The 13,599-nt window shown below is 34.2% G+C and overlaps 1 protein-coding gene across 5 annotated transcripts in view; it reads right to left on the bottom strand.

Moving 5' to 3' along the window:
* NBEA (neurobeachin) overlaps nucleotides 1–13,599 on the bottom strand; it is a 485,382-nt gene that overhangs the window by 303,854 nt on the left and 167,929 nt on the right. For 4 of the 5 annotated variants that reach the window (XM_017818603.1, XM_017818604.1, XM_017818605.1 and 1 more), the window contains 5 exons: nucleotides 5,974–6,154; nucleotides 4,721–4,851; nucleotides 3,454–3,561; nucleotides 1,597–1,765; nucleotides 123–218 (listed from right to left, as the gene is read on the bottom strand). In XM_017818603.1, coding sequence (XP_017674092.1) covers nucleotides 123–218; nucleotides 1,597–1,765; nucleotides 3,454–3,561; nucleotides 4,721–4,851; nucleotides 5,974–6,154 — 685 coding nt within the window. The remainder of the gene's footprint in view (nucleotides 1–122; nucleotides 219–1,596; nucleotides 1,766–3,453; nucleotides 3,562–4,720; nucleotides 4,852–5,973; nucleotides 6,155–13,599) is intronic. The other variant, XM_017818606.1, reaches the window with a different exon arrangement.

Genomic DNA, 13,599 nt, shown 5'->3' with positions numbered 1-13,599 from the left:
CTGATCTCCATGTAACCTGAGGCGTATACTTATTTATCAACAATAACATCACAGTTAGTTCTTGAATTGCATTACATTAAATAAGAACACCCAAACAGGTTAGGAGATGATGTTAATATTACCTTTGTAAAATGAGTGGGCAAAGCTCTGCTCAGGAATTAACTTGGCAAGGAATCCATGGTTCAAACTTGGGTGAGGGATAGATGGTATGACCACAACTGTGGAGAAAATCATGGAATCAAATGTGAGCCAGCTAGTATTCATGTGTGGCCTGGTCCACTGTGGATCCATGACAGAAATCCTATCTCATTGAAACATGCAAATATGGTATTATCAACAAAAAAAAGGCATTTCTAAAGGGAAAAAACAAGTTCTGTATCAAGAGATAGGAAAGAGCACACCTAGTATTTGGGCACTTCAAGAGCAACATTTATGGGGAAAAAGAGACACGTATATATATATATATGTATATATGCAAATAGGCAAGACAAGAATGGATGAAATAGTTCACTGAAACTAGCAGTTTCTTAGTGCAGGACCATAACATATAATCAAGAAGGCACAAAAACTATGATTTCTCAAAACTGACAACATTCATTTAGTATATTTAAAACAGAAAGCCTACAAGCACATTGACTTTAACTATTAGGTAAAAGCAGCAAATTAAAACATCATGATGAATCAAAATAATGACTTAATGTAAATATGACGTAAATTGGAAGAAAAATTCTATGACGAATGAAAATTAGCAACTCCATAATTGAAGAAAATAATTAAAGATCAATACAAGAACAAAAGCATACATTAAAAGTTTCATGGACAAATTCAGCTACTGTTTTCAGCTCTTTTAACACAGGAGGTAGAGTTATAATCAATCCAATCAGACTTGAAGAAAACCCACACGACTGACAGTGCAAAATATTTGAAACAAAGCAGGGTAAAGTTTGCATTCCTAATTTCTGACAGCTAACAGACTCCCTCCCTTTCAGGCTGAAGAACATATGTCAGTAAAAACACTACTACTGCTAGTAAAAATCACTAACAGTTCAGTAAAAGAGGCAATAGCAATGTTTCCTTTTTATTACATTGTTACCGTAGGCTTTTAAATGCAGGCACCAACACAGCAGGACTCCAAGAAAGTACTCAGTCCTCCACTACTACCCTTTCACAAACCTCACTCAAACAAAAGGAGTTCATGTGGGCAAGCAGCTGTGTTTGCTGTTCATTCCTTTCATGGTATAAAGATATCTGTTCTTTCTAACACAAAACAGATTCAGGAAGTTGTGTTGGTCAACTATCTTCTACTTTGCAACTTAAAACTCTATCAGGAACCCTGTTTCCTTCTAATTCTTTTCAAGTTTAAGAAAAATAAAGACACAAAAAAGCAATATAGAAATGAAAATTAGTAATACCGTATAAGTAAATGCACAGAATACTTGAAATCTGCCAATGTATTTTATAAAACAAAATCATTATATAGGAAAAAGTAGTATGTAATTTCCTATGAGGATCTTACGCTACTCACTAAAAACACTTTGTAAAATAGTTACAGTATTAAAAAAAAATTCAAGTAACATTTAAAGAAAACAAATTTACCTGTACTTGTCGGTGAATTTATTTCTTGTCTGATATTTCTACCTGCCTGGCTCCCAGACCTCGCAGTTTCTCGTTGGGGTTCCAGAATATCACGGTACTTGGAGACCATCAGAACAGAAATAAAGTAGACTACTGCCAAAGCTAAGAACTGAGCCTGTTTGCTGTCATCCTGTGTTTGAGAAAAAGAAACACATCTGTAATATTGGATATTTCCAAAGAATTTTCATACAAGATCATTACAAAGCTTAATAAATAATACCTTTCTTAAATGTTGTTTCTATTAGCATAGCAGCAAATAGATTACTTAGAAGATTTCATGTATTTTCAGGGGAGTACTATGCGCACAGCACGTATTAAGCACTGAATTTTGGAGGTTATTTGGCAACTGCACAAATCTCTGGATCTGTGGAGCTTTTCAAAACAGAGGCCTGACTGTACTCTGAGTGCTTTCAAGACTTCCCTGCAGCAAGGGCAACTGTCTTTTGTTGCCCCAAGGATGAGACTCTGAAGGTCCCTGTCACAAGAATCTGAAGAGTACTACTACTGAGAGGGAAAACTAAGCTCACTGATGCTTCTCTGACTGACACTGGATGCATAAGTAGGTATAACAGCTTCTGGTAACTTGTAAAAGCAGGGGGAATATACCACTGCTTTTCTTCCAGCAATAAATCCCAGCTCGTACATTCAAATTTCCCCTTCAAAGGGATTGTCAGCAGCAATTCTAGTTTTCCAGGACTCTGATTTAAGTAAATGCCAGGATCACAACAACTTAGCTGTCTTCTTTTCTCCCACATAGCGGGCTGTTCAATGGCAATTGTCATCTATGGCTTAGATATCATTCTGATTGAATTTAAGTTGCTGTAGTTACACTGAAATGTCTTTTATTATTATTATTGCTATTATGGTGCAAAATTCAACCTGACAGAATTAAGACTTCAGCTTCTATCTGCTCCTATAGTGGTTTCACCTTGCCTCAATTCCACAAGTATGTACTTTCTGCTACAAATCCAGTGCTTACTTTCCATGTTTTCTGTGTGTTATTTAACTTGGTTGCATGTTTTTGCAATTCTTAAAATAACTAGAAATTCTCTTACTAAGTTATTTCACTGAAATACCAGAAACATATTTTCTGGTATTCCCTTCTCCACTACTTAAGAGAATAGATGACAGAAGATTGCCACTCAAATTCAAGTTGATCAGGTCATCCCAGCAGATAATTTTTTGTGTGTCAAGTTCTACTTTTTTCTTTTTAAAGCTATTTCTAACTTTGGTCCTCACTTCCAACCACCTGGACTCAGGCTGCAGAAGTTTATACATAACATATATATTTCCATATATAAAATAATAATTCCTATTCTACTACATTCAAAACCAAACATATTGTGGTGAATTTTTGTGCTAAAACACAAAAACAGTTGCCAAAAAATCTGAAAACCAGTTTTATATGTATTTATATATAGTATATGCATATGTTTAGCAGAAATAAAAATTGTCTATAAATCAACTTGCTGCAGTTCTGTAATAGATATAACAAATCTTCCTCCTACTCTGGTTGGACAACTAGTTGACTCTTTTAGTAATATAATTTTAATCAATATAGGTCATAACTGAATTATTCTGGCTGTTGGCTAATATGAGATCAAGGTTGAGTGTTAAACACAGTTAACTACTAATCTCAAATAGCTTAACCAATATGATTTGAAAGTGCAAAAAGCGGCTGGTGGTTACAAAGCCACGAGCAGATGGTTTGCAGAAAATATATGAAGTGCAACACATCAAGGATATTTTTAATTCTGGTACAATCAAAATATAAGTGATGATTTTGCAGAAGAAAGAAATAAAACACATATTACTCACCACATCACGAAAAACAACTGCTCGTAGACGATTAATATCAACATCCTGAAGAAGCCTATCAGGGTCTTTTATGGGAGAAAGGTTGCCAGGGACATTTTCAAGGGGAGTCTAAAAAACAAAAAGTAGTGAGATTTTTGTCCTCCCAAGTATCAAAGTATTTCTGTTAAAACCTTAATTTGACATTTTTTTAGACATTACACCAATCTTAGATGATATGTTAGTACCAATATACTTCCAACATAATACTCAGACAAGGGCTCTAGAAATAATGCAATGTTTTGAATTATTTTCTTAATACTACTTATTTAGATATAAATTGTTACATATTTCCAGTAGCTCAGAATAACTGTATCTCTACCCACAGTTAAGATAATAATTTGCACACAAAAGTTCATTCAGATTACAGCTGTTTCATAGCAGAACAATAAAATATTTCGAATATGTGTGTTATGCTTGAAAATGCTGAACAGAAATATTAAAAAATAATTTATGTTAATTTTACTGAGACTTATTACAGACTACTTACAGAATAACTGTTATTAAAAAAACATAGAGTAGTATGTTTTCTTTAAAAAATAATAACATATTACAAATGATGCTTGAACACCTAGAAGCCTCCTTATACTGATTTGCTTTGCACTGAATGTGACAGTATGGAAAAATGTAATGTTTTTGTGAGATTTAATGAAATAATATTGTGAAGAGAGCTGAGTTTGTGAAGGCTATCTGAGAAAGTCTTTAGAGAAGAAAAACTACTGAATGTAGTAATGAAAATATAGTAGCAAAAAAAAAAAGGAATCCTTTACATCATTCAATGTGTTGTATTTTAGCCATGGGCTACGCTAAATTTTTTTAGATTTTAGTCTCGGAATTCGCAAAGTCTTAAAGTTAAAAAAATAAAAAAGAAAAAAGATGAACAATGGATTAATGAAACTGGAAAAACTAAGTTATAATTAAATATTCAATAAGTTTTGTTCCTCAAATCAGAGAGTAAGTACTGATGCCTAATATGCATGCAAATATGCAGCCATAAATGATCAGTGTGAATAAGGAGACTTCTTCTCGAAATAGATTTCTCCAGTCATACTACTGCATTAAAATTTTCCTGTTTCAAACTACCCCCCTCACATACTTTTACCCTCAATCAGTTAATAGCAAAAACCTAAGCTTTTGCCAGATATTTGAGAAGGCAGTTACAATTATTTTCTGATCCTAAAAGCAGTGATTCAGACTTGTAATTGCTGTTGGTTACTGAAGACTGGGTTACCTTGGCTGCTGCTGCTGAAGTTACACCCTGAAGAGCATCTTGAGTTTTACTGCCAATTAATGACGTCTTGTTCACTCTCTCTCTTTGCCTTTGCCGACATTCTAAGCAGTTTCTCACAGCCACACAACAAACTAAAAAGAAGAAATGAAAATGCCATAAATTAGAATATTTTCTCATTATTATATCCAGAAAACCAATTACCAGTCTCTACAACTAGTTTGATCTGTCCAAATAGTAAATGAAATATAGTTCTCACACTAGAGACTCTGTCAGTACTAAGAAAGGATTATGGTGACTTATTCGTTTCATTCTTTAGTTGAACAACTAAATATTTTATGTAACTGCTGTATTACTATATTGAAATGTAAAAATTATAAGTCCTTGAATTGGAGCTCTCATATGTTATTGATCAGCTATCAACACTTAAAATCTGAAAGTACTTATGTACAGATAGAATAGAAACAAATAGAAGGTGGTTATTGGGAATTTGATAAAAAGATTGATAATTGAGAATACACTACAAGTTTTATAACAGGACAGTAAAATTATCAATGACATAATAAATGGTATGAATAATAACAAGACATAATTGGCTTACAAAAAAAATTCATCATTTGAGAGATGAAAAAGTATGCAGAACATAACCTTAGCAAAATTAGCATCACGCCAGATGATAGTCAAAATTTGGATTTTGGGGCTATCTCAAACCATGACAAATGTTTACAAAGATAAAGTGATATAGCTTGCATATAATAGTTTGTCATATTAATAATTTTTAAATTTCCTACATTAATTATAACATTATAAAGCAAATAGCAAATAGTGAAGAGAGGTGCCATACACCACATATATTTAGGTCTACAGTGCCTGCACAAGCATCCCATGCTTCTTATCTTACAGAGCCTACAAACAGTCTTGAAAATTCATGGAGACTTGGATAAGAACACCTGCAACATGCAGGTAGTAAAGCAGCTTTAAGATAAAAAACATTTATCCAATTTCTTACTTCTACTTAACATTTTTACTCCCCCCAAATATACACAGGTTGAAACACATAAGAAAGAACTTATTTGAGACGCCGTTTTTGTGGTTAAATTGAATCAACCTTAAAAATGTATCAAATCAATAACAAATGGGATTTTTATTTTATCACATCATACTCTACGAGCCCTTTCCTACGTGTCACTATTCAATCCATCCATACCTCATTGATCTGTAAGTAATTATTTAAAATGTACTGTCTGCCAACTTACCAAGCCTTAGGCATTGTCGCATTAGACCTCCAGAAGACATGTTTTTTTCAGCTTCAATCTCACTAAAATTTAGAGAACTGGCAAATACTAGTACATCAACCATTGCCATCAGACGGCTGAGAAACGTTACTGCTGTCTCTGCTGACATTCCTTGTGTCACTTCAATATTTTCCAATTCAGTCTTTAAAAGGAGATAATCAAATTAAACAGTTTGAACACAACTGAAATATAAAGATGGCTCGTATGCATAGAAATCTAAATTGTTACTTTTAATGACAGATACATTGAAAAGTTATTTAAAAATCTCCTACTGACATCATTAGCATAAGTTGTGAAATTCAAAGACAGCATGGGGAGTGAGAAAATTATTTACATTTACATGCTGTAATAGATGAGAAAAAGTCTAATATAAATGAGAAAGTTATTAGCAATTAGATAAAGACAACGTATGGGCAGATAGTAAAACAATGCATGGTGTATCAGGGTGCAATATACTCTTACATTCCTCCATAGGTTATGCAAACAGACAGGTAATGGATGAAAGGAATTAATCTCTTACATTTCTTATATATAAACAAGCAAATGTGAGGAGTGGAGTGGGCAAAACCAGACAGTTTTGCTCTGTTTCCATGAATCAATTCTCCCTGAGAATGCTTACAGCATTCAGAAACCTGACAGAGTTCAATTCTCCTGTAGCTCAGAAGTGAGTATTTTTGCTCCCTGAAGAAAACAACAAGGGGGGAAGTAAAAATGTGATAAGTGATATTAGGGTCAGCTCACTCCCAGAGAGTGGCCATTTCTTTTCTGATGTACTGTTGGACTCTCCTTAGCAGGAAACCCCAGAAGAAGGCTGACTGAGCTTAATATTTCTGAAAGCTAAAAGGGGATCATGTTTTTCTCCAAAAAGATGCTTAGATGCACAGAGTCATGTTTTCAAATACATTCATGTGTCTAACAGCGGAGATAAATGAGGAAACAGTCAGCCCAAATAAAAACATACATATCTGTTTAAACACTTTTACCACTGGATTTAGGCAAAAGTTAAAAAGGCATTTAGTACTTGTCTGTGTCCGGAATTATATGCCTAAATACTATTTTAAAAATTGTCTACAGGTGGCTGATTCTTATTGATTGTCAACAAGATTTCCAATTGCAAGGCTTTCTGAACACAAAATTTAGTCTCTTTGAGAAGTACTATTTTCAGTGTGCTTGTTTATTTTTATTTATTTGCTTAAAAGTATTTATAAAAAGTTAATTTTATGCTCTTAAGGCCATTTCCTTTCAAAGGAAAAAAAATACAGAAAATCAGAAATTCCTTAATTTCCATACTCTTAAAAATTACTAGCCTCACTCATGACTTACTTTTTAGAATATTTTTACATCTGAAATTGTAAAAGTGCAAACTCTGCCAATCAGTATTAAGGAAACAACTGTTTTGAAAGACGAAAGATATAAAGTGGCATGTGTCACCACAATGATAGATACCCCTTCATTTAATTTCTCTTAAGGATGTAACATGTCGGCTACATGAGTGATTTGGGAAGGGCTGTCATCTGTCTGAACTGCCCAACAGGATCAGAAAAACAGTAAAATGACAACTCTCAGAAGAAAGATTTTTTGGCCTATCTTCTTTAGCCAGGGCTCCCCTGTTTAGTTTGTGCTGTGTTCCTACATTCTGGAAAAATAACTTGCTGGTTTTTTATAACAGACTAGAACATGATTTTTTGAAAGTACTCACCCGAAGAAAACACATTTGCATAACAGTCTGCTAGAAAAAATCATAGGTGGTTGTAGAAACTTGAACTTCAAACTCATGCTTGAAATAACACCAGGCTTGCTTGCAGCCTACTGACTGCCTGCTGTTGATTTTTCAACTTTATTGTGTCAAACATAGTCTTAAACCTCTCAGGATACTTATTGTCTTTTTATTTTTATTTCTGTAAGTTATGTAATAAATTCATTTAATATAACACTTTAGTGTATTTGTACCAAGATTTTTGCAAACTTTGAATTTAAAAAAAAAAATCTCTTATTTTTTTTTACAAATCTCCCTAAAATTCTGCTAGATGGAAGAAAAAAACCAACTAACACATTTTTTTACACCAAACTTACCATCAGTTCAACCTGTTAAATACAGCACATTGATATTCTAATAGCATTTAAAATAAGCTCCAGTATTGATCAAGCTGCCTTCAGGTATTAGCAATATTTTAGATAGGGGTAGCTCCAAAACTCTTTGAAAAGTGAACTGATCACCATTTCATGACTACTCAGTGTATTTTAAGTAACAAGTCTCCCATATAATTGACATGTTCAGGACATAAAGAGTTTTTCTATTGACAATTGCGTTTATAACTTAAATTAGCTCACAGACTGGACTACATTCAGTCCAGTAGTAACAGTAAGCATCAGACTTGACAATGCATTAAGTTACTCAAGGGAAATATGGTAGGAAAAGTTATATGACACCAAATATATTCCTATTCACATTCTACTACATGATATAGAAAAATAATAGTAATAATAACAACAAAAAAAGAGCCAAAACATTAAATGATCAAAAATAAGGTATTTTTGAAAATTAAAAAAACTGAAACTTACAGCCGCAATACTAACCTTAGAACCCTGGACATGCAACAGACAAAACAGACAACAGATCACAACAATAAAAGAAAAAAGAAAATTATTTAAGTTAACTAAAAATGCAAGGTAAATTGAAACAAATTAGTATCTTGGAATTATACATTTGTTTAATTTTTAATTAGAACAGCAAACCATTTAAGCTCAGCATGAACATTAAAAAACAAAGACTTCTAAAATAGCTATGCACAAGGAAAACTTTAAATCTTGTATTATGGCATTTCATGTAAACACTGATTCTTCCAACCAATGTACATCTTTTATATAGTACATAGAGTAATTTTATGAAGCAATGTAAACCAAAGTAATGTTTCAACTGATTACACAGAAATGAGCATTTTACAAGCCATTCAGCTGAAATGTAATAAAGTAGTTAGTCCTTGTATGAGTAGGCAAATATGTTTAAAATGCTTTGACAAAACAAATATAAATCACGAAAAGCAAACTAGTTCTTCATGCACAATGTTGCTTCCTTAGAAGCAACACAAGATAGCTTACTATTATATTACATTTGGGTGTGATATCTCCAATGTAAACCAATATCAAACTAGATATTAGAATGTTTTTGAACCACAGAAAAAAAATCAAGATTTACTAAGTCCTTTAGATCGAGTTAGTCTTCAAATTCCAATGTTCACAGTTAAATATATGTTTTAAATTTTTACATTTTAATTTTAGGTAGAAGTACTTTCTCTATTATCACAGTGGGCTAAGAACAAATTCTTAAGTTTCCACTGGTTCTGTTTTAAAAAGAGAAAGAAACTGAATTTTCATGAGTATGTCAGTACTGTTGTCATTTAAATAGTGGAAAAATCTAATCTGAAAGAAAGAAAAACAAGCTGAAATGAATGGCTTTCTTTCCTTTTGGGACAGAAAATACCATACTCGAAGAGTTTTTAAATGAGTCTTCTTCCTTTTGTAGCTAGATGCATCTCAAGAATTAACCTGTGGCTATTATATCTCAATTACTAGCTGACAATTCTCATATCAGTGTGCCATTGGTGATTCTCAGAATTGTTATAGATCACGCAGCACCTGTGGCATCACATGAGTCCTGAACATGGTAATGCTAATACTATACACAGGAATTACATCTCGGCTTTTAATCCACAGATCTAATGAGACTATCTTTAAATGTCTAATGGAGTTTTGTGGACCATTCATATCACACCAGCAGCCCTCAGATCACAATTTGAGAGCTGATGTTTTGAAGTCAGCTAGTAAAAAATTGAATTATAGACCTCATAGAATTAGTGGAAAAAATAAACTGATTGCAAAGAGGTCTGGAAATTTACTCTTAATTGTCACGTATATTTAAACTCCTCAAATTTCTTTTGCCTTGCTCAATGTCCTCAAGTCCTTGTCACAGCTGCTATCCTTGTAGCAAGCAATGATTATTTCAAATTGCTAGCTTGTACACAAAATGTTTTATCTGGCAACCCGCTTCTATTTACAGAAAGCATCTTCTGCAAATGTTTTTCCTTATAGGTCCCCTTTTTTGCACTTGCACACCATCTTAATAATGTCTTCCTTCTAGCTGTAATCTTTTTAAAAAAGCCTCAAAGACCTCCCACACAGAAAGGAGAAAAAAAAAAAGGAAAAAAGTATTTTATATTTTATGACCTACCTCTAATTGTGGCAGTTATCTTATATCCCAAATTTAATAAGCAAGACATCAGGATCAAAAGCGGAACACACTCCAGTTTACATTGTAAACCAACAGAACTGCTCATATTTTTTGTTAATATTTGCTCCAGTTTTAAATTGTTTCATATATACAATTGACAACACTTTAAAACCATCAGCATTTGAAGTAAGTTCTTGTACAGACTCTGGGACAGAAGTAGTATAGAATGGAAATTGAGGGAAATATTAAAAATTGTGGGAATAGATCATTGTGGATTACAGTAAATTTTCCCCTGTATTCCATACAAACACATAACCTTTTCTGCATTCTTCAATCACTCAGGTCTGTGAGTGGTTTGTTTGCACAAATAATGCATGTTTTATTTTATTTTCCTTTTTTTTTTCTGTTGATATTTAAAGACTTCTATTTAGACCATCCTAATTTGGATTAAAAAAAAAACAACCAACCAAACCAAATGAAACAAACAACAAAAAACCACAAAACAACAAGACAAAAGGCAGATTTCTACTACAAGAATTTAATAGTGAGGAAATTTCATAATTAAGACTGTCCGTTCTACAGCAGACAAGGAATCATGGAGTAATCTTTCACCCATCCCAGAAGAACTGCCATTTCACTCCAAATCCAAGCTACGCAAAGGAAAAAAAGTCTTTTTGAAATGGGAAATTCTCCAAACATTCATCTTTTTAAAGAAACTGTGACAATACTGCTTTTTCAGCAAGGGAGGAAAAGCAATGCAGGATCTGTTGCACAGAAGAAAAAACACAAAACTGTAATTGCTCCAATGTTCTCAAAGTCATTTCTCTAAATTTATCCTTGGTTCTTTTATACAAATAGATTAATTAATTCAAGCATCTAATATTCTATTCTACTAATGAGAAATTTGTGAAATACCTTTTAAAAAAATGAGAGGCAATGGGACACATGTAAGAACAACTCTATAGCAGATTGTTGAGAAGAGAGTTTTTCAACAGAATTTAGGACTGTTTAAAAACAAGCAGCCCAGGATGACCTCAGACTTACTTGAACTTGGACTCACACACTGAAGTCAAGGAACTGTAGACAAGTAGGTCTATGAGACAGATAAAAAAGGAACTATGTGTTTCTCTCTGTCATCTTCTCCATTAGAAAACAAGTAAGGTATCTCATAAAAAGTAGCTGGATCCAGCTCCAGGTTAACAATCATTCCAGTCCCTGGACCCTATAGGTAGATGCCTACATCAGAGATAGCTGAATCATTCGTTACTGTGGAATAGCTCTCTACCAGCTAGAAATCTAGGCCATATACAAGTACTTCAAGTGGATACTTAAATTTACCCTAATCTCTTCCTGAATTCCACCACTGTTTTAATCATCCTGAAATTAAAGGGTTGAATAACCTTTACTCTCTGTTCTTCTTGCTCTCATAGCTCATTATTCCAGACCAAAAAGTAAAGTAATTTTTATAAGCATATGTAAATACGTGACCTATGCCACAAATAAAACCCCGTAAGAGGAAATAAGTAAGAACTACTACTTTAAAATTTCATTATGGGTCCAAAAGGCCTTCAGTGGCAACACTGGAGACTCAGCATCCATGAAAGTGAAGAAGGAAGAAATTAAGTAAAATGAGCTCATACATGTTGATAAATTGAATATGTATTCTATGGGATCCACAAAATATGAGGGTTTTGACACCTCAGAAAAGCTCCACGGAACAGAAATATGGAGGATCAGAGACTAAACAAGATGAAGATGCTATGGGTTCAAACAGGTACACCAGAAGATATGACTCAAGCCTACAAAATCATAAATGATATGGAGCTGAATAAAGACATAATTAATTACTCCTTTCATAGCATAAACAGTAAGACACACTGTGACTTTATGCATCTAAGGAGGCTTAAAAAAGACAAAGACAAGAAGTGCTTCTAATGTTATATAATTGCTTTGTCAGGCTTAATGCCATAGAATATCACGGAGGCTAAAAGCATAAATAGGTTCAAAAAAGATTAGATAAAGTCTAGAAGGATAAATTCCTCAGTGGTTATTAAATATGACAGCCCAAACACGCTCTCTAGTTGTTGAAATCCTAAACGCTGAAATGAAGTTTTAGTAGAACAATCAATATGCTTGCTCAGACTTCCCTAATTTAATGTGAGCTGCAAAGAGTCACTATTGGAGGCAGAATGCTAAAGCAGATGGGTCCTTGAGCTGACCCGGTGAGGCAGCTTTTGTAGCCTGTGAACAGCTTCCGTTTCTAAGAGTAGTACAGTACTGCCTGAGTGGACTTCTAATACCATGCCCAGATTAAATTACTGAATCACAAAAATCACACAGAATCAATGAATGGCTGAGGTTGGAAGGGATTCCTGAAATGCAACACAAAGTTTGGACTCTGTATCTTGTGGATAAAACCCCATTCATTGATATAATTCATTACAACACAGTAGGTTCCACTTGAAAATCAAGAAATACTTTTCCACTGTGAGGGTGACTAACCACTGGCACAGGTTGCTCAGGGAGGTGATGAAGTCTCCATCCTCTGAGACAGTCAAAAGCTGTCTGAACACAGCCCTGGGCAAGTGGCTCTAGGTGGCCCTGCTTGAGCAGGGGTTTTGGAGCGAATGACTTCCAGCATCCTCCTTCCAGCCACAACCATTCTGGTGATTCTGTTAGTCTTTGAGTCAGTGAGGGAAAAAAGCCTATTGGCTCCTTCATCCATTGAGAGTTACTCTGGCAGAAAGTGTCACTTGCAGACCTGCTTTAAGTGTTTTTATGCAGTGGAGACATCATATAAATCTTCCAGTTTCAAACCTCTTTTCTCTTCCCATTAGCAGCTATTGGAAGGAGGAGAGTAAGTCAGTCTTCTGTAACTGATTGCTAGCACTGAACTACTTTGCCCTTTCAAGCCTGCGAAGAAATATATCGCAAACTAGCAATCCATCCACTTTCTCCACAGCAGTTCAAGGATGCTCAAGTACTAGAAGTCTGAAAATCAGTAGGAAACTTCTTTTCATTCATCATATCATAGATATTCACAAGCGGCCTGATGCACAACAGGGCATCTGCTCCCTTCAAAGCTGTGATTCAGAACAATACTGAGGGAGAATACCTTCTCTAAGAAGGAGGAAGCATGTGCTTCACTCTTTGTCACAGTGATGAATATATCCACCTTCCTGTTAATGTTTATGGATGGGCAATGACAGAACAGGAATGGAGTTGAATGGGAGGGAAGAAGTTCTCTGCTAGGTGGAAGTGATTACAAAATTATTGTCTAGATGAGGTGAGAGTAATTTGTGATTCTATCAATTGCTTCTGACCCTACTTGTACATTTGGGGCAAAAGTGATCTTTTGG

Source organism: Lepidothrix coronata, unplaced genomic scaffold, assembly GCF_001604755.1.
Source record: "Lepidothrix coronata isolate B3197 unplaced genomic scaffold, Lepidothrix_coronata-1.0 Scaffold69, whole genome shotgun sequence".
In the NCBI taxonomy this organism is placed as follows: domain Eukaryota; kingdom Metazoa; phylum Chordata; class Aves; order Passeriformes; family Pipridae; genus Lepidothrix; species Lepidothrix coronata.
Note: the sequence above shows the minus strand (reverse complement) of the source record. Positions and strands in the feature narration are given on the sequence as shown.